The sequence below is a fragment of the Rhea americana genome, unplaced genomic scaffold (genome assembly GCF_003343005.1).
Source record: "Rhea americana isolate MKP2758 unplaced genomic scaffold, rheAme1 scaffold_44, whole genome shotgun sequence".
In the NCBI taxonomy this organism is placed as follows: domain Eukaryota; kingdom Metazoa; phylum Chordata; class Aves; order Rheiformes; family Rheidae; genus Rhea; species Rhea americana.
In genome coordinates this window covers 6,010,798-6,032,024 of record NW_028186579.1, presented here as the reverse complement: position 1 = coordinate 6,032,024, position 21,227 = coordinate 6,010,798, and the positions used below count along the sequence as shown (strand labels likewise).

The 21,227-nt window shown below is 40.7% G+C and overlaps 2 protein-coding genes across 3 annotated transcripts in view; one reads left to right on the top strand and one right to left on the bottom strand.

The window, feature by feature from the left end:
* Nucleotides 1–28: 28 nt before the first annotated feature.
* On the top strand, nt 29–6,443 carry MRPL33 (mitochondrial ribosomal protein L33). The gene is made up of 4 exons (XM_085315894.1): nt 29–187; nt 1,257–1,275; nt 3,883–3,989; nt 6,129–6,443. Coding segments are annotated over exons 1-4 (177 nt in total). The 5' UTR covers nt 29–186; the 3' UTR covers nt 6,179–6,443.
* The window catches only part of RBKS (ribokinase), a 69,087-nt gene continuing 54,226 nt past the window's right edge, over nt 6,367–21,227 (bottom strand). For both annotated transcript variants that reach the window (XM_085315892.1, XM_085315891.1), the window contains exon 8: nt 6,367–7,713. In XM_085315892.1, coding sequence (XP_085172018.1) covers nt 7,540–7,713 — 174 coding nt within the window. In that variant the 3' untranslated portion in view covers nt 6,367–7,539. The remainder of the gene's footprint in view (nt 7,714–21,227) is intronic.

Genomic DNA, 21,227 nt, shown 5'->3' with positions numbered 1-21,227 from the left:
CGCCCCGTTGGCGGCGGCGGCGGGCGGCCCGGGCCGCGGGGGCACCGTCCCCGCTCTGGCGGGGCAGGGAAGCCTGGCGGAGCTGGTGCGGTTTGCTCCGTGGGGCCGCACGTATCAGCAAGTTACCGTTTGCCCTCGAGTAAATAAAATCGTCTGTTACTCACAGTTTCTCACTATTCTCATAAAAGTGGGTCTTGAGGGATTTTAAAAAAGAGAAGGGTCTGTTTTCAAGAAGGCTTGTRTGTGTGTAGGGAAATAATAGCAACGTTGATGGGAGAACTAGATAAAAGTGTTTATGACTAGCGGTGTCGGCAGAATACGAGATCATTGTGATAGTGGGCTGAGGTGAGAAAATAAGAGGGAAGGAAAACTTGAGAGCTCTTAGAAGTGAGGTTAGGAAGCTCTAGGTTGAGTGGAAAAACAGGAAGTCAGCGGCGGGGGAGTCAAGATTATTGGAGAGAGAATATGGGGCGGGGATCATGGCTGTCACGGTATTTGGGTAAGTCTGGCGATGAAGGGCAGGAGGAGATTACATGGAAGCTAATGCTAGCCAGACCAGGCATCTTTTTTGTATGAAGAGAATATAGATGAGCAATATATATATATATATATATATATATAACATTTATGCTGTAGGTTTATGGTTGCTTTAACATGAAGTAGTTGATAAAAAAGTAATTTTGCTTGTTCGTTGATATATAATGGGCCAGATCAAAACACTGGTGAAAGTAGAAACCAACCTGGCTAGAAGGTTAATTTCATCTGAGGTCAGCTCCCTGGTCTGGTTCACTCTGGTTAGGCAAACCCTTGTGTTGGCACAAAGGAGAGGAAAGAAGCAGAGCTGAGTGGGTATAGGCAATAGGGGAGAATGGGACTGCAGCTTTCACCAGCAATATGGATCATACCTGCTTTAAGTAATTGTGAAACTAGAGTGTATTCATATTCAGCGTTACAGCTTTATATTGAAAATGTCCAGAGGCTGCAACAAATAAAATCTGTTGTGCTAGGCACTGTATTTGCACAGATGCTTTTACAGGCAGTTTGATGAAAGAGCGACCGGGTAACTGGAAGTACATAGATACAAGGACAAGAGAATTTTCTTTTGTGATAGTAAATCTTTTTGCACAATCTATCTGGGGCTACTGTGAAGGCAGGCGGTAGAAAGCTATAATCTTAATATATTGTATGTACAGGAAACAAGATAAGATGATAATTTTTTTTCTTTTTTTTCCTACTCTTCGTGCTGCAAAAAACAGTGGCCAAGAGCAAATCTAAGTAAGTGATGTTTTACTCATCAGTTTTTGATTTCTGCTACCACCTTGTATCTTAACATGACTTAACAAAATATTGCACCTATCTAAAATACTTTCATATAATTGAGGCAGTTGCAGTCCTTGAGTCTAGCTGCATCCTTCTCTGCCCCCCTGTATGAGTGTTTGTTTCACAGGTAAGTACAGAGTGGTATGAAAAAAAAACACTTGGGTTGTAAAATGGCAGCAAAGGTGGGTTTTGTCCTACAGGGCAGTCACATGTGGCTAAAGTCTAATATCCAAAGAGCCCTGTGCAGGGGAAGTGCACCTCTCCTTTTATGATTAAAGAGGCTGTACAGTAGTCTCATGATCTTCCCCTTGTTTACCTTTCATGCTTCTTCAACTGAGGAGGGCAACAGAGGTGCATATTGGGGCCTCCTGTTGTTCCTGAGTAGGATTAATGGCGGGTGTTTTGAACCTTGCTTTTCTAATAGGTAGGGTGTAGAATAGTTCCTGACGTGTGTGTTGATATGTGAGGAGTGAAAGGACTGAGTCAGGATCCCGTGCATCTGGACTTGCTCTTTAGTTCAGCTCAGGGAAGATGTTAGCAGATCCGGGGGGTGGGGGGTGGGGAGGAACGCACACAGCCCTTTGACCTGAAAAGAAAGCCAATGTGTTTAAGAGTTGGAAGGGAAACAATATATACTTTCAGCACACTAATAGCCCTACATCTTTGGAAGCAAGGAGGCTTGATTATGTAGAAATGTATTTGGAGAGAATTATTTGCATCCAAAATGCTATTTGTAAGAAAACCAGCTCGACAAATCTAATGGACTGAAGTGATAAATATCAATACTTTCCTGACTTGTAATTCTCAGAAGCTGCATTTTTTTGCAACTGTATAATATTTGGTACTTCACAGCTCTGAGAACTGTGACCTTTGCTACTTTTACATTATCCAAAAACATTTAAAAAGTTGGCCCCAAACAGAGCTGGCACCAACCAGTTTCTGGGTTTAAAGATATTCTTCTGCTACAGGAGTCCTGCATAATTGTCAGGATTTTAAACTAGGAATACATCTTCGAAGTGTGTGYTTGACAGAGGAGAGAGCAGTTTGACATCTTAGCGTTCTGCCATTATCTGTTTGCAGAAATGAACACAGCAAAGCAGAGTGTTTCCTTGAGGTGTTTCCCCACCTCCACCTCCTGCTGTTCCTTTCTCTTTTCTTCWTGTGTTCTTTGGGAATAAGTTCTCTTCTTACATTTTTTGTCCTTTTGTGCTCCCCTTGGGGTTTTTCCCCCTGTCCTGAGTTCATTCTCTAGCTTTCCACTGTTCTTTTTGCTTGTGCCTGTAATTACCTTTCTTCATCCAGCAGCAAGCTTTCAGAACAAGGTGTACTGTTCRGAAAGGACTTGGCCTAGGCTAGTAAGAATTTCAATACCTGGTCATACTAATACCACAAGCCCAGAAAGGGGAAACTCTGCACCAAGGGGCTTTGAGGAAGTGGTGAGGTATAGGGGAAGGAGTTTGTGTGGTTACTGGTGTTACACATCACACCTGCAATAGTGTACAGGAGAGGACAGTAATCAGGGATAATCCCTATGCTTAGTTTGTTTGAGGGAATTCAATGGTCCGTCTTAGTTTTTCTTTATTTTTTTTAAAGTTAGATTGCAAAGTTGAAAAGGAAAGGCTCAAGGAAAAACATTTGTGAGAGCTGCACAACTGAGGAAAAATGGTATCTTCTCAAGATTAATTTTGACAGACCATATTGTATTGGAAGCAGGAAAATCCAGGAAAGTGAATGAGTCTGCAGAGGTGTATTCATCACTTCATTACAGTGGAAGCAAAAGACATACTATACAGACTGGTTAAGGGGCTTGACCTTACTTTCCAATCTTGAGAAGATGCCGTGCGTTTCTGGAGAGTTGCACAGATCTTGGAGTACTTTTGGTGAGGGACCTGGCTGCATTCTCAGCCACATTGCCTTTCCTACTTCCAGAGATGCTGTAGCTGCTACTGGTCTGCTCTGGAAGCTGAGAGTCCTCAAGGTTTTCTCCCTCCAAGGAAGGGTTAAGAGCCAGGTTAACTTTAAGCCTGCCAGAGGGACCGATGATGCCATGGAGCTCTGCTCCTCCTTTTTGCATGCCTCTTCTTCTATTGTATCTGCTGTGGTTCCTCTCTGCATGTGGAAGTGATGCTATTATATTATCTGCAGGCCTGAATGCCTTTAACTGCTATCATCCTTCTTCACTTTCCATTATCTTTTAAGCCATTGTGACTCAATTGTATGTTGATTTCTTTTTTTTTTCTTTCTTGTTTTCCCCTTTTTTAACTCCACTCTGTTTTGTGGAAGAGCTCTTTCTTTCTGGTCTTGTATTCTATTTAGGAGTTATTTACTTAAACTTGATCCTGAAATTTATGGTTTGTAGCAGGCTTTTGGTCTGACTTATGAAAAGTTTTAAGGCTCCCATCCAGAATATCCATAAAGTTGAAACAACCTATATTTTATGAATGTGGTTGTGCCAAGCTGTTCATGTTAAAAGTTTCTACATTTGACAGTAGCCTGACAGACTCATGGTGGCCATTGCTGTATGCATRTACATTGATACAGAGATGTTCCTTGTAACTTCAGATACATTCTGGTGAGGATGAAAAGTGCAGCGGAGACAGGCTACTGCTTCAATGTCAGGAGACTCCGGCTACAGGAAAAACTGGTCCTACTGAGATACGATCCTCTTGGTAAGAGCTTGGGGAAGAGATCAGACTGCTTTTTATAGGCTTCTCTGACTGTGGTTTAAAAGATTTGAATGTAACAAATTTTCCAATCTAAACAGAATATGTCATAACATGTTTCATACTCAGATGACTGTATAGTTGCTGTTCTTTATGACATTCCAGTGGGAAGTAAACGTTGCCCTCATTTTACGGACTGTGGCACTGAAACAAAGTAATGACTTGCCCAAGACATCGCAGTGTCTTTGATGACAATCATGCCACATGTCAGTGGCAAAGTGACACAGGAGTTCTTTTATTCTCTTTCTTTGTGTGGTTTGCTAGAGCATGTTACCTCCAACAAGCAGCCATGAAGTATGCATCAAYAGAAATGTTCTGTTAAGCTGCCAAGAGTGCTCTAGACAATAAACTTTGACCATCACTTACAAAATGGACTTCTTTTAAAGACATGAATACTGGTTCTCTCTTTTTCCTCTCCTACAAATGATGCTGTTCTCCAAGTGATGGTTTGTTGGTTCTTTTGTGTTCCTCTGGTCCTTGCCATTTTTTTTCTTGAGGTTTATAGCACTTTCCAAAAGTGCCTTAAATTCACAAAGCTTTTGAAAAGGTGACTTAGAGCTCAAATTTCTGAGATAGGAACCAGTCTGTAGCTAACATTAAAAAGRTTAATTTGTGGAAACTTAAAAAATAAACCAGATTAGGCTAGAAATAGCACAGGAGAGTTAATGCAAAGATGGATTATTTATATCTAGGGCATAAAGCTGCTCCAAGTGTGTAACATAAAGCATGGCCAGTGTGGCCATTTCTTTTTTCCTTTTTTAATGTTCTTGTTAGATGACCAACCTTTTATGCTCTGATCTAACAGTACAGGAACTTCATGTCAGGTGAGACTAACTTCCAGATAAACAGTATGTTCTCATCAAAGTATTAATGCTGATCGACGTTGTTTCTCTTCTGAATCTCAAACAGAATGAGAATCTGAGATTGCTGGGATTATTTTCTTGAACTAGAAAATAAGTTTAAATTACTGTTCCCTTTACTGCATCAGAAAACTATGCAGAATGGTCCTCCAGAAGTTTCAAATTTTGTAGGAAATGGGAAGAGAATGGAGAGCTCATGCTAAGCAGTAGCTTTATTGTAGAGCACAGTGTAGGTTGTTGAAGTAATAGAAATTGGAATTAATGAAGACAACAAATTATGATTTTCTTTGTAGCCTATACTAGAACGTGAGAAATTGCAACAAAATGATGCGTGTACGAAGGAAAGTTTATTTGGGCCTAAGTATCAGCTCACATCAGGAATATGTTAGGAAACATTTTCTCTTGGCATGTTTTTTCACTTTGTGTTTTGTACTTTTTGAAAAAAAATAGAACACAATGAAGCTTTTTAGTGAAGTAGTGGCAGTAGTGCAGTAGTTTCACTACCTCATAACTGCAACAGAATGCTTAGTAGGTTGCAGTATTTCTTAAAGTGAAACTTTTATGTGGAAGAAATATTCTTGTTGTTTTGTGGATAGTCCTTGTATAGCTTTCAAATGAAATAATCTAACAAGGTTTAATTGGAACAGCGGAACTCTTCAAATGGCATTGTAAATCTTTGTATTAATTCTTTCATAGCAATGCATCAGCTATGCTTGACTTGTAAGCAGAATGACTTTGTTAATGTCATTATCAGGTGTTGGAGGCAGGCTCAGTTTGTGCCTTACTGAGAAGTTCGTGTGGCACTCAGTTGACTTTTCTGCTGAGGCATGAGACCAATCAGGTCCAGCTCGTAACTTGTAATTGTTTGGACTCTGAAGTCAGAGTAGTAGAATGCGGTAAAAAACTATTTTTGTCCCTATATTGAAGAGCTGTGACTCAGAATAGTCACAGGGAGCAGCTGTTGAATATTTTCAGGCACTTAAATTCTGATATTTATTTTCAGAGGAGAACGGACCTCTTAGGAAATTACATACGGTACAGTGAAAACACTACTAAACTCCTTTGAGAAGTGGTTAACAGCAGCACTGTGCTAGTCTTAGTTGCTCTATGTTCAGTTAAGCAGCAAAGCCAGTCAGGAGAAAGGGATGCAAGCTTGTTGAATTGAATCTTAACTCTTGAGGTTTCTTAACAAATTGTTCTTTTCTCTGTCTTTCTCTCTCTCTAGCAAAAAAGCGTGTCCTCTTCACAGAGAAGAGAAAAATCCGTTCTATGTGAACAATGACTGGACTTGATTTATGCATGAGGAGAGGACGGCTGGGGGGAGAACTGCGTGAACACTGATTCAGAAATCCTGCAACATGGGCTGTAAAGAGAGGAAATGAACTGGGATCACCGTCTCCTGTGATTTGAAGGCCATTGTGAATAAAACAATGTAGAGAGAGAAAATTCTTAATGTCTGGACATAGATCATCACAGTAACATTTATTTATCTTTTGAGTTATTTTTACAGTCCTCAATTAAAAAAAAATTAAATAGCAAATCCCATTGTCTGTGTTTTCCATTGTGAAAGAGGCTGTAATCTTCAAAGGAACTATTGTTTTATAAGGCAATAAAAATTAACATTTTCCACAGCAGGAATTCAATAGCAGGATTGCAAGTTGTTCTAACCTACCGGCCACAGATTCAACAGTAGTGACCATGAATTGGTGTCATTTCTTGGAGGGGTAGTGTTGTACCAGTTCCTTCCTGGGTAAGGAAGGAACAAGGGGACCCTGGTGAATGAGCTTTTGCATAAGTTAGGACTAGAGTCAATAGGTCTTTATATCAAGTCAGGTAAGTTGGCCTTATTTTTTTATTTCTGGATTTTTGTCAAGCATGAAGAGAATAGACCCTTACATTAGTTTTCTGGTCAATTCTGTTGGAGGTTTTTAACTATCTCACTTATGTTTAGAGCAATATGGCTAGAAATATTTTTATAAAGTCTAGTCCAGAAGCAATCTTGTACTCCTGCCAGCACAAGAAACCTTCCACAGGCTGGCAGAACGGAGCACAGAGCTGCAGCCTCTGTCTGAGGGGCAAGCAAGTAGACAGGCTCAATATACAATGCCTTGTTAAGMGCTGAACAGGCTGGGGAGGAGCCAGCTACTTGCTGTGGGTAGAGTCACTCCCAAAATGCTCAGTGAGTCTGGCTTTAATAAATGCTAACCTCAGTGCTTGCAGCTGACAGCTGAGGTGATGGACAAAGGTTATGATCTCGGAGCTAACACTGCACTTYGCATGCTGGCATCGTGTGTCAGAAGTTCTGATAAAATCAAATAGGAACATTGCCAGGAGCCTGGTACCCTCCAGATGTTTTGCTATAAGCTCTGTATACATCTCACGCAGTGTAACACTTTATGTGGGATTGCCAGTAGGGTAACGGTTACGCATGGGGCCAGAGAGAAGACCTGCTGTGCTGTGGTTGAAAGACCCTCCACCACCCTTACTACTGTAGAACAGGAACTAACAGAATTTCTCAAATAAGGAAAGAGACTTTCTTGCTCTTTCCAAGCAGCAGAGGAGAACCTCTATGTAGTTAGGAGAATAATGCTGTCTGAGATAAGATAAAATCAGTACATTGAGCTAGACAATGTCAATTAGAAAAGATCCTGAGGCAAGTCCTTCCTGTAAGGATATGAAGATTGTGTCCCTGATGCCTGGACGCTTGCTGATGCAATGTAGTTAGACTTCCTGATCATTTCCTCCATGGGTAGTTTGGGATAGTAAGCCAGGTAGAAGGCCAGTGCTCCCACAAAACTATCTCCAGCTCCCTAGAATAAAATAACAAACAAGTTTAAGTGTATTCACAGCAGGAAGCAGTTTACTAGAAACACAAAAGTTGCAGCGCTGATTTCAAGAGTCAAGAAATTGTTCAGGAATTGAATTCAGTTCGCTGTTCTTTGCCTAGGAAATTGAGGTGTTAAGCAAGAATATTATTTTTCTTTTCCTCCAACCGTTGAATCAAGGTACACRCTATAATGTGAGCTAATCTTGGAAAAATAAAAGAAATACAAGTGTATTACAGCTCAGTTAACATGTTCATGTAAACACTGCTTTTGAAACTTCCTGTTGTTGGAGTGCCTGATTTTGATTTCTCAACCTGTTTCATTAAATCTATTTTTCTCTCATTTAACTTCTGTTTTTCATAAAGGGCAGTGGTAGAAGAGAGAAAAGGGGAAAAAAACAGAAGCCATGTGGCTTGTGGTGTCTGTAAATTCCTAATTGCAAAATGATACATTTTGAGGCTTCTGCAATTCTTCATTAAAAAGGTCCCATTAATGAAGGTCTATGTTGTGTATATCATTTAAACCATTCGTTCCCTGGGCAAGGTTTGCCATCTGTGCTGAGCTCGATGACGGAAGGTGAAGGAAAGCGTTATCTGACTTGAGCTCTTGGCAGCCAGGGCCCTCTTTACCACCAGTCCCCAGGTCTTGTCTTGTACGAGAGCTGCCCCATGCTCTGTTCTGCCCCCAGCAAACAGGGACTGGGTCTTCCCCGTGCTGGCTCTGGCCGTGCCCTGACTTGCTTTGACCCTCTACCCCAGAAACCCCTAGCTTTGCTCTGATCAGCAGTGAACRACAATTGTTTCCCTCCTGACTGCTTTTTAACAGTAACTCTTGTTTTGCTCTGTTCAATGCTCTGTAGTGTTCTGAACAACTGGCAAAGTGATTCATATTTTTTAACTTGGTTTGCACATTTCATTCCATAGCGCCCTCCTTCCCTCTCCCCTCTCACAGCTGCCTTGATGTCCAAGGCTAGACCAATACAACGCTTGTTGGTATGGTGAAGCTGGTTCTGAGTGTCCGTTCTTTTTTTTGATCATACTTTTAGACCACTGAAAGTGTTACACTGAACACATTAGTAACATCTTTTACTTCATTCGGGAACCACCATATGGACTACCTCCCCYGGAGAGGTTTGCCTCTCTAGAGGCAAATCTTTCAAGGATCCAGTAAGCCCCAAGACTCACGGGACAACAGCAAAGGCTCTGGCAAAAGTTAGCAACGATAGCTAAGCACGACTTCTACACAGACATTAAGGCTAGGAAGTAACTTTCCTTCCCTTTTTGTGTTCTAGTGGTTCTCTAGGACCATAGTTATGCCAAAATCAGCTGCAGAAAGCAGCTTTTCCACAGACAGCTGTTTATAAAATAGCCATTTGGGCAGGGCAGCATGGCAAGCGCAGGGGTGCCCCGTCGAGGGGAAGCACAGGCTGCCGGCTGCCCACCGCTGCGCCGTGCCTCTTCTTGCCCAGCCCTCCCGCAGCTGTTTGCACTGCTGTTACAGTCAGGGAACTCCCTAGTTAACTCTCTCATACTCTGAATTTTGGATGCTATCATCTGTGGTGTTTTCACTGGGGCTACAACGTGGAGCAGAGTCTGGCAAATTACACGTTAACAACAGAAGTCCCGCTTCAGCCTGCARCTGTAGCAGCACCTGTTTCAACAGCTCTGCAGTCCTGAAAGTACAACTAGCAGGTGAAGGTTTTATCAACTTCTGTTGGGCTTTTGTCCCTCTTCTGGCTTCCACAGTGCTCCCACAATGGCAGGTGGAGCGGTAGCAGGTGACTGCTAGTTAAGCATTGCCAGTATCTTTTGTCTGATACATAATACAAAAATCTCTGACCCATCTCAGAGTTTATAATCTAATCAGTGCATGATTAATTATTGAAGCTATTTTGGTGCTGCTGTTACACACAGAAGTAAAATCTGAGCAGGCAAATCTGCCAAGCTGCAGTCCTAACAAAAGAAAAATGTCATTTTTTTCACAWCAAACATTTCTCATAAAGTGATCACAGAGTAACGGATGAGGCCAAGCATTATTTTAGTGATGRATACTCATAACATCTGGTGATCTGGTGTGAAATGGCATGAATTATACCTGGCAGCAGTACTGGACAGAATATTGTCTTTTGGACCTTTTTTTTTTATTTTTATTTTTTATGAGGATATCTAAATACCACCWCAAGTGATTGCTACACTGTTTGCTATTGGAGCAAAACAAATAACTACACATCACCCATGTCTTAGTTTGGATGACAGCTGGATGGACTCTCAGTTTTCCCTTCAAAGCTACTGTGCATCTCTGCTTGTGGATGATGCTCAGAAGATATGAAACTACTGTAGCGCTCATGGTCAGGGCTGAACAATGTTAAATGACTAAAAAGTGGAAAAGGCATGAACAGTAGATTTCCATGCAGACTGRAAAAAGGCTTCCTAGTATTTTTCGCAACAGAAAAGATTGTATAGGATGACTGGAGAATATACAAAAAGGATTTGAGGCCAATAAACTTTTGCTACAATCTATATTTTCCATATACAGACTGAGGCAGTTCATCTTTCTAAAGAAAAGCTCCTATAGACCCTAAGGGAATCATGAATTCAGGTTTCGATACGTAAACATTTTCTATGTATGTATGTGGAGTGTTCTCAATATCAGAGCTCCTAYATTGAAAACAGTTGCATGCATGAGGCTGATTTTGTAGATACCCRGTTCAGCCCTGCTTCTGATCCATGCAGATGCAAATTGCCAAACATGACTTCAGAAGTAACAGCAGAACTCATTCAGCTGCAAGGTTAGCTGCAATAAGAACTATTTTCAGCCTACAGAAACAGATCTTTCCYCTTTGGTATTGTGGATTAAACTACATTGGGTTTGTTAGATTCAGAAAAGGTCAACATAGAACAGAAGGAACAGGCTCTGAGAGTAAAATAAAGATTATTCAGACTCTGGATTAGTAAATAGTATTTTTACATTTAGCTGTTTCAAAACTGCTAAAAGGAAAAATACAACTTTTCAAAAATAATGAGTTTTGAAAATTACCAGTAAGGTGTACCTCTTCTACTCACTAACAAGATGAAAACACAGAATTGATGCCATAGTCATAATATTTTACATTCTTCATTTGTCTTCCAGGAATCCTAATACTTTGCAGACTTTGAGATAATCCTCATGCCATTGAGTGCCTGGGGACAATTCATTCTGTAACTATAAAAATATAACTTATTTACCCTTTCTTTAAAGCAGGAGATGCTAGTTGATACGAAAGAAAATAATGAACTAGATGATTAAAAAAAAGGTCTGATATGGTKTAACAAATTCTAAAAGGTAAATGTTACAGTTTTGACTAAGTCTTATGTTTTTTCAGCAATCTTTAAAACCTATTTATATTCTGTGCCACTAGTCTGGAAGGTCCTTGTTTTCCTGTGTGTCTGGAAAATGGCATTTTTGTTTATTACAATCCAGCAYTGATCAAGATTCAGTGCCTCTAGAGAAGAGAAAACCCACAAAAACACTTCTATTTATACCTTAGCTTTTGTTAGTCCTGATTTGTCAGAAGCTGCTTCACAACTTTAGTACAACTATTTTTGTACGATGCTGCCCTGAGAAGCTTTTTAAGGAAAGTGCTTCGTAAGTGGAAACTATATTGTTCAACAGTTATATTTCCAGCAAGTAAAGCATTTTTTCAATCAATCATGCTTAGAATAATAGGATGCATTTCACATATACAATAAGATGACTTGTTCACCAAAAACATTCAGAGGCCACAAGGCTGAAGCTACAGCTCGCCGTGGTGGTGTGGCCGCTGCACTGCCTTTTTCCAGGATGACCTCTTGCTCACCCTTTCCCCTTCAGCCTGTTCTCTTGGGGAAGAGTAATTGCAACTATGTAAGAAGGGGAGGGGGTTTGGGGACCCAAAGCCTGACATTGTTATTGAACTTCAGAAAACCTTGCTTGGGTGATTTTCACRGAGTCATAGTTCTTGAAAATACATACAGTCTATGTATTACATGCATTCCACTTAACACGTTGTAAGAGCATGTTATCAAACCCTAAAAGAAATGATTCATTGTATAGCAGTGCAACAGAAATGTCAGCCATGCCTGTAACTATAAGCTCTTCATTTAGTGAATACATCAAAACACTGATCCAAAAATCATGGAAAAGTGCATTATAACATAGAATCAAGAATACTGCTTGCAATAAWGCTTCCAGTCTGTTGGGAGCATTCACAGCAGTGCAAAAGTAAATGAAGCCTAAGGATTATACTGATTTAGTGCAGTCTAAATAGATGGCAATAAAGAGATGCCCAGCTCTCTCAAGGGAACTGGGCCTTGGAGAATTCCTGTTTTATTTATATCACTCCATAACATTGCAGTATTGGATTATGCTACGATGTTATCACTCTATGCCAGATCTGCTTAATGTTCTTTGTTGCACCACTGCCTAGACTGTACCCAAATGGCGAGTTAGCCCYAAATAACACAAAAATATCTGTCAGCAAAGACATTCATCAGGCTTTTCTCAGAAGCAGGGAAAGCCTACATCTTCATACAAGAATCACTGGACTGTGCTTTGATGCCAGGTTACAAGTGGAGCTGGGGAAGCAGTTCCAGCCTTCAGGATACATTCAGACACTCTCGTGCCAAGACGGTCTATGTCTCAGCTAAGAGATAATTTCAGAAAAATGCTCAAGGAGTGAAATACCCCTTGGTAACCATGGCTGAATCAGCTATAGAGCTTTTGGTTTGGGTGTTTTTTATGATTTACTTCTCTCTAAAATATCCTCTACGTGATAGAGAATGTTATTTTTCTGGAAAATTTTACTGGCTTGTTTTTTGACTTTTGCATTCATTTGTCTGTGTGATACATATATATTTTTTTGATTTTGTGGGCTGTTAATCTTTTGCTTTTAATCTTTTTTTCCCCCTTTTGTGCTTTCATTTCACTGGACAAAGATTTTGGCAGTTGCAATTAAGATAGTGCTGAAATTAAACTAACTTGACTATCTTCAAATTATACTCTAAGCTCGAGGCCTAACAAGGGTGACCACTCCAATGATGTCCAAGGTTCCTGATCTTGCATGGAAGGATTGCTGTCTTTGTGGAGAACCCCACAGATACTGGTGGGGTTGTGCAAAACTGTGCTTATAGGACCATGCCCWCAGTCGCAAACCTCTGAAATCTGAAATATTTTAAAGTTTTAGGGAGGTTAATCCAGAACAAAAAGATAAGAAGTAATTAAAATTGAACTACCACATTCTGCAATAAAGAACAATTCAACCTGAAGCAAATGGCAGAATAAGACTTCCTAGAGCTAGCCTAGACTTCTGAAGTAGTAGCCCACACTAATTGGCTTCTGCCCRACTATTTGAGTTTAAGTGAAAGGAGAAGCACTAAGGACATTGTGCTTCACACTTTCAGGGTTTGGATCCATGAGTGCATTAATGTGCTTAATTGGTGCTCTGAAAACTCTGTGTATGCACTCTTGTTTCTAAGACAAGCTAGACACGCTATCTTAAGCCAAAGGAAAATATATAGAGAAAACCCATAATAGTGGTGCTGGCCTATTCCCTTCTTCTTCCCCTCTACCTTTGCCAAACACCCATGGAAATTGTCCGATGTAGTCTACACACTCCAGATGAAGTGATGGGGAACTATTACATTGCTACCCTGCCACACTCTCCTTCCTGCTAGCCATGTGCAAAATGGCTGTATTTAGCTCTGTTTAAAAACGAAGTACGGGAGGTATAAGCTAACACGTTTTAGTTAGTATTCAGTGCAGGCTGAGGGTGYACGCCTCGTTCCAGTGATTCAAAGTGCAGTTTCAAAACAGTCTTCAGTCAGTCAAAGGTTCTGCTGTTGCTGAAGCACAGTCCCCACTCCTGTTTTATCCTCGTCACGTGTTCCCACGCCCTTCCCTACATGCCATCTAGCGCCTGTGCAGCCGAGCAGCAAGGCTGATGATTAGTTCTCAGAGCTGCTGAGAACTAATGCAGCCAACACTGACCGAGAAACATTAGTTTCCACTCAGATCAGCAAGCTGCTGTATTACCACATGATAGCTAGCCTTGATGCAAAGGAGAAAAAGGTTAGAAACACTCCTTTCAGCGGCATCATGATCTTAGATCAGCTTAAGCCAACTGTGAAACCTCACCCTCAGTCAACACGAGGCAATTCATTAACTCAGCTGTGTATCCGAGTCCTAACACCCTGGCTCCTAGTTTGCAGAGGGAAAGCAATCTSTTCCACTCTGGCTCTGTGGCTCAGATGGGAGGAATGAGGGAAGGACCATGCTTCCTTTCTCTCTCTTTTCCAGATCCTGTTCTGGGAGGCTGTGGGAAGGAGCAATCCCTGCCTTTCTTGCACTGATGTTGCATGGTTCTTGCATTGCCATRCAGGAGGGAAACTTCTTGCTCGCTTTCTACTCAAGCTGAACAAGGGCAGCATGTCATCTAGTGCTTCACATCTCTTGAGAGCATAGAGGTAACTTCACTAACACCCACTATAGACTGTTAGTTGGGAAACATCAAAACCAAAGTACACCACACAATGCTTCACATCAGCCGTCAGGAATTTTTACCCACTTCCTGACAGATTTCCTGATGGTTCATTAACAGTGATTAATCAGCCTGACCGTTAACCCCCTGCATTCCTGAGAGATTAATCTTGATACAAGGTCTCCTGCACACATTTTCTGAAACATCCTACTACATTAAGTTATTCACTGATTCTAAAAAGATCAAACATTACAGAGGAATGAATTCCCCTGAAAAGTAATCTGGTTTGTGGTGAATGCTGGAAATAAAACATACAACATCCACAACTCTGGAGCTTTTAGTTTATATGTCATCTAAAAAGCACAGCTAAAAGTGTCTAGAGATCTGGTAATATTTTGGAACACAGATCTCAGTTATATTTTCAAAGCCCTTATATAGTATCTGTTTTGAAGGTGGGTAATATTGCTCTCATTTCACTTTACAGGAAATGAATAGAACTTAAGATCAAGAATTTTACAAATACACACTCAGAGACATCTATGGGCTCAGTTCGGAGGTCCTGATCTTGCATGGCCTTCAATGGGGGTCACACGATCTACAGATCTTTTGAAAATGAGGGACAGCTTGGGAACCCCAAAGCAGAGGTACCCAACATTAGTAAATAGACCTCCACAAGYTGCTCGAAGCTCTGCTAGACTCTCAGTCAGGATGAGAACACCAGAGCTCCTGCCTCTCTGTTTACAAGAAAAGCACTCAGCGTGTCCGCAAGGCGATGACATTGTCTCTGTGCGCACTGATAAAGCTAAGGAGAGAACAAGGGAGAGCTCTGTTCTCCTGGGTAATAATATTCTGCTTTGTCACTCAACGCAGGGGAAGAAAAAAAGAGGAAGAACTCAGAAACTGTTACACACCTCACAAGTTATTTTATCTGTGTTGCAGACTCAATCCAGAATGTCGGCAAAGTATTCACCCACAGGGAGCACGCTATTTTCTGAATCATCAAAACAAACCAGTGTGTTGACGCTCCTATAAACTCCTTTCAGCTCCAGATAGTATTAATGAGAGGTGACAAATTTCTTCATTACACAATGGAGTATCCAACCCCGTTCTGGAAACAATGGATTCATCTGGCTGAACCTAGGACACTCCCGACAACCAAACAATTCACCACTACTATACTACCAGAGTGACTGAGATGTTTTTGCAAGGAATATTTCAGTTTAGGATACATTTCTGTGTAAATAGTCAGTTTAAAATTAGTTCTGGCCTTGGTACCTGCTTCTTCCTTGCTTTCACACCTGAGCTATGATCTGTGACTTAATTCCATTTTGTCTGAAATTTAATACCTAACAGAGAACTCAAAAAGAGGAGAGGAACTGCCCCCCCACACACACTTGTTTTCTGTTGAAGTATATGCAGGAAACATATGACATGAAAAATCACAGCCCTGGACAACTTTCATTACACTTTAGACAAATCTCTCTAATGGCATTTTTGCAAAGAGCAGCGTAAACGCCAAAATTCGTGCTATGTTAACAACAGGGAAGCATGGAGACAGACAGTGGTGCTAACAGGAATGAGATGGGCTTTCGGTTGAAAATGCTACAGGCGTTACAGCTAACCTTCCCAAAGTTTGAGAGCACTTGGAATCAGAGCCTCGGTTGAAGTTCAGCACTAAACRTAGCAGCTTTTCAGGATGAAGGCTGAGTTGTACTTCTCAAACTGGTTTATCAAGCTTCAAGAGCACACAGCTACTCTCCTGCACTAATCAAAAGCTTCACTTATCTCATTTCCTTGAGAAGTACTTCACTCCCTTCCTTACTCATGTCACACTCACGCCAACTTGTAATTTCCTCCTAACAAAGCTCACACTTATGTGTTAATTCACAAATTTCATTTAATAAACAAACGAGGCTAGAGCCCAAGCCCTGCCCAGAATACATCACGTCATTCTGATAGTACGCTGCAAATATTTGCAGTGGGTTTCCCTTGCAAGTGGTGAGCTCCCTAACTAGGAGGGAACAGGCCAAACTGTTAGAGACTGTGTCACCAAGTATCATGTTGGGGCTGACATGGCTTCCAGACCCCAAAATCTAACAGCCAAGTCAGAAGGGGGGAATTACTTGAGGAGAATTTTGATAGCCACAGGAGTCTTTTTTTCTCTCAAACGGAAAATGCCAAAACTCTTACTGATCCCATGTAATCTGATGAGATGTGCTCAGAATGACACAACTGCCATCTTGCCTGCAATTGATCTTTTTTTTTTTTTTTTTTTTTTTTTTTTTTTTTTCACGAAAGCTCCATATGCTCAAATGCCTCTTTCAAAACCACAGCATCTAGCCTTTGTTGGCTGGCCACTGCTCCCGCCTACCTCTGAACTACATATCCTGGAAAAAAAAAAAAAGGGAGTTTTTTTGTCTGAGCTCACTCCAGCATTGTCCTCTTGCCAACTCCCTGCATTTTTTTTTCCTGCTGAGTTCATCTAATCTTTTTGATGAGTACTCTAGTTGAATCTCCTCTCTCTTAAGTTCAGCAAGATGTGACTGAGGAGACAGAACTTACACTCTGTTCAAGAATACTGTCCTCCTTTACCCAGTCACTCTACAGTTCTTAACCTGCAGGTCACAAGTGCCAAGGGAAATGACCAGAATTTATCAGAGAATAGGGTTCTCTGCTCCCTTATGGTCTTCAGCAGTAGTTCAGCATAAAGCTACAGCTTCTGACAAAAAGACATTCTTTGCAGGAGTCCCCCAAAAAACGGTATTTCCAAAGAACACACCGCTTGCTTAAAGAATTCAGTAACAAAATCACAGACACCACTAATGAGGCACAAACTTCCAGAGACTTATCTTTTCTCCGTATTTCTCTATTTGTTTTTTCAAATACATGAAAATAATACACTCTGTAACCATTTGGGCAGTTGACAACACCGCTGCCAGAATTTGGGAATTTGCTTTTTCACAGTTGAGTTTTTCTAGAATAGCTGATTTTATACCTACACACAAAGAAAAAAACCCTGAGGAAAGTGACAAAATCAGCATGTCCAATGAAAAACTGGCCCTTCAACACCCATTTTCATAGGTTACTGCTATTGCTCACTAAAACTTAAGTTTTTAGCTTATTTTCATTTGGCTAGTTGAGGTTGTAAAATATTTTCTGTCTGGGGACAGGCTAAGAAGGATTAACTCCTTCATTCTTGGTAAGAAACAAAACTTCTGGCATTTTCTGTGGTTAGAATTTGCAAAAGCAAGAAGCATGATTTCCCCATTATTCTCATTTCTCTGTTCTTGTTCTTTTGAAAACCTAATTATGCAATATCACCAATCTAACACCAATCTGCCTGGTTTCTGTAGTGACCACAACTATTTACCAATGAAAACTGTTGGGGAAAATCAGGTCTTAATTCTCTGTCAACATTATTGCAATTAGCATTTCTGTGTAACTGAAGCAGCCAAGAGGCCCTGGATCCACATTTACCTTCTCCTTCACCATAATCAGAACTGATGTGAACAGAAGTGAGGAAAAGAATAGGTTAGATTAAGTTCTACAATAGCTTGGATGGTACTTGGTTCTGCAGAAACTAGCTTTAGAGAAGAAAAGGAAGCTTGTGATATTTATGAGCTAATCATAAGTGAAAGAAGCAAAAAATGATGAGTGGTTTGGCCAAGAATACTCTGCACTATTACACAGTGGATCACATTTTCAACTTCCTACAGCTCTGGCCAGAAAAAGGCACTTGGGAGGGTGATGCTCTTGATGTGCCAGGAGCCAGCTTCTTACAGTTATTTTTAACTGCAGGAATTTAATTGGTAAGCATGGCTACACACAGTTGTCTTCCGTCCTCTCAGTAATTTGTGCAGATGAGGTATCCCTGACTGCCCTGTACCATTATAACTAACACACTTATCTGTGCATGCATTGAGGGTGCAGTATCTGCTCTGAAAACAGCGTGAGCTACAAGTCTGGGATGGAATTTGCCCCAAAACATTCTCTTGGTAGAGGGTCTGTGTTGGCTTCATTATAAAGACAAGGAGAAGAGTACAAATCACGAAGAGGGATGTAGCACCTTCAGCTGCAAAGATCTTGATTTGTATTGCAAGCCTGGTCAGCCATACTCTGTTTTCAACCTGTATAGCTGTTTCAGTCCCTAAGGTAGCCCAGAACTGCAATGGCACAAAGACAGCTTCAAGATAATTCTGAACTCAGAATTACCTAGATTTAATCAGAATATGATCCCAGGCCCAGAAGTTTGCTGCTGCATCCTTCTCCCATTCTGGCCTAACACCAAATAAATGCTACCAGCATCTCTACTCCTTTCTGTCCAGACTTACCAGCAGGTTAGCTTCCAAACTGGAAAATTTCCCAGTATAGCAGTAGTGGAGCCAAAGCCCTTGTCTTCATAGGATGATCCACAATTCCACAATCTCTTTCAGCCTTTCCAAAAAACGTGTGATACAGAACAGCTCCTGCAGTATTGTGTACTTTCTYATTTACATAGATATCTTTGATGGCCCTAGATGGTCATAGCTGATATTCTGACATTTTTCCCTCCAGTCCTAATTGCTTTTGAATAGAAGCATAGAGAAATAGTCATGGTTTTATCAAGAGAAGCAGGTCAACCTTCCAAAGATTGCACCTGACTAGCAGAGCACAAGCCATGAGGCTTCTGTTCCCCATCTACAAAACAGAAGTAAGAACAATACTTTACTTCATGTTATGCATAATAAACATATTCAATACTGTAAGGTGCTCACAACTTTACATATCCGCATACACGTATACTGAACAAGGCTGTGGGAGGAGACATGACAATGTGCCGTGATCTGATGCTGACACTGTGTACCTTGGCAGCAAAACCAAATAATTCTTGGTATCCTCAAGTAACTTAGACAGAAATTCAGTTTTACTGTGAGGTTTTTGTTGCCTGGCACTCTGAAACCTTAGAAGGGACTCAGAAAACTAAATACTGTTTTTAAACTTATTTTTTAGTCTACGTCTTTATTAAGTACTCCCTTGTAATTTAATGCAATTTGTGGCAAATGCTAATACTGCTTTGGGCCCACTTCTCCCTGTGAGCTGTATCTCTGTTAAATTATGCATTTCCATCTGGAAAGAAACTGTACAGGACTGTAAGCACTCTTCCACTTAGAGCAGGAATGGAGAGGGATTTAATTAGATGCTCCGTGGTTGAGCAAAGGACTAGAGCAAAGCCTGGGTGGTCTGTGGAATCTTCCACTGGAAAACAAGGCTGCAAATTGTGCTGTACAAGCTTGCTTCTGTTTGCTCATTTTGTTTACATTGTTTGTTCTTACAGATTAAAATAGACAGTTACTAGGCAGATAAACAGTCTTTCTTCCCATGACAATGTTGTCTAGTAGACAGAATGGGACAGTATACCTCCATGCTTCATTTTTGGCTTTGTCACACCAATTGCCTATGCAACTTGTAGCAGGGCATTTTTTGACCAGCACTTTTAGAGCATCCAGTCACTAACATGTTTTGTTCCATTTTTCCTATCTGTAAAATGGGGCTAATAAAACTTTCCATTCTCAAGGTGGAAGAAGGAGCACCTGGTTTGCAACAGTAATAGCTCTCCTTTCCACCTCCACTCACTTGACAGCCAATGCAAAGGGATACAAAACAATTGCAATTCCTCTTGTCACTGGATACCTCTACATACTTAGGCCACCAACCAAGTCTTCAAAAACTTAAGTGTGTTTAGAAGGCCTGAATCAGAAGCAGAAACTTGTGATGAGCCAAGCAATTCCCAGCTACACTTAACCRTGAGTCAACTCAAATGTAGCGATTTCAGTCATGTGCCCTTTCACAGTTCAGCTGAACTTCAGAACATAATAGATGCAGCTTTAAATAGATTTACAGTGCAGATTGCTGATTGRAGTGTCTGGCAGATTAATTTATTCCTCATGGTTCCTCTGTTCCAAAATTCAATGGATTCCATATTTGTAAAAGAGGGAATGCAGAAGGCTAAGTCAGAAAGTGGGCTATGACTGGAACTAAACTTATTTATTAACCTATTTTGGTTGCAAGTAAAAGAAAGGAAGCTATTATGCTGTTGGTTTGCGGAACATTAGTGGGAGCTCTGGGCATAATTACTCTGTGTTGGTGTGTGAATAAACCCCACTGATAGATAAGTTGTTTGCCCGATAGTAACTTTTTCTCCTTCCTTGAAAAGGAAAGAAAAACAAAACRAAAAAGAAGAAGAAAAAAGAAAAAGTTAGCTCTTGCCCTTTGTGGTCACTTTCCTCCTTCATGCTACATCTTTGGATAGGACAAGGTTAAACATTCAACCACGTTTTTCTCTTCTTAGCAAGTTACAGAACTATACATCAGACACATTGTCTGCCAAATACTTCATTTACTACCAGCTGCATTTTTACTTTGTTGAGAGATAGCTGAAATAAAATCACTGTTCTTTGTGCAAACGGCATGCTAAATAATGTATGGCTACAAGATTATTAAATAGCAAAGGCATTTGATAATATTAGAGTCAACCACAAGTCCCACTTCTGCTGATGCACAGAATTTTGAGTAATTAGTCATTGCACAGAGTGTTGTATTTATATCCCCTTGAGCCTCAGACGTTATGCCACAAAGTCAGGAGACAAAGAATTGCTGTTATTAGGAGGACTGTTTTGGATTTATTTATATTCTAAGGCTTTATTTCAGTGTCCACTTCACTCCTCTGGCGAAGGCTTCTCCAGAACAGAAGGTACAGCTAAGTCTAAAAATTTTAGTGTAAACCATATTTTTACAGACAAGATCTCTCAACTTCAAGCAAAAAAACTTCAATGAGTTTGTAAAGCCCCCAAAGGAGCACAACAGGCCTGAGGTTACATGACAAGCCTGGGAAAAAGGCCTCCCAGGTTCTGTTCTGATCTCTAATAGACTTCTCATGGTTTACATGCAATATGTTAATAGCGGCTCCAATTTATGGATAGATAAATTGAGATACAAAGAGGACAAGTAACTCTTCCAAGGATTTACA

Excerpts from the sequence above, each read along its gene's own strand:
- MRPL33 (XM_085315894.1), top strand. Across the intron at positions 3,990-6,128 it reads ACTGAGATACGATCCTCTTG|CAAAAAAGCGTGTCCTCTTC; the intron begins GTAAGAGCTTGG and ends CTCTCTCTCTAG.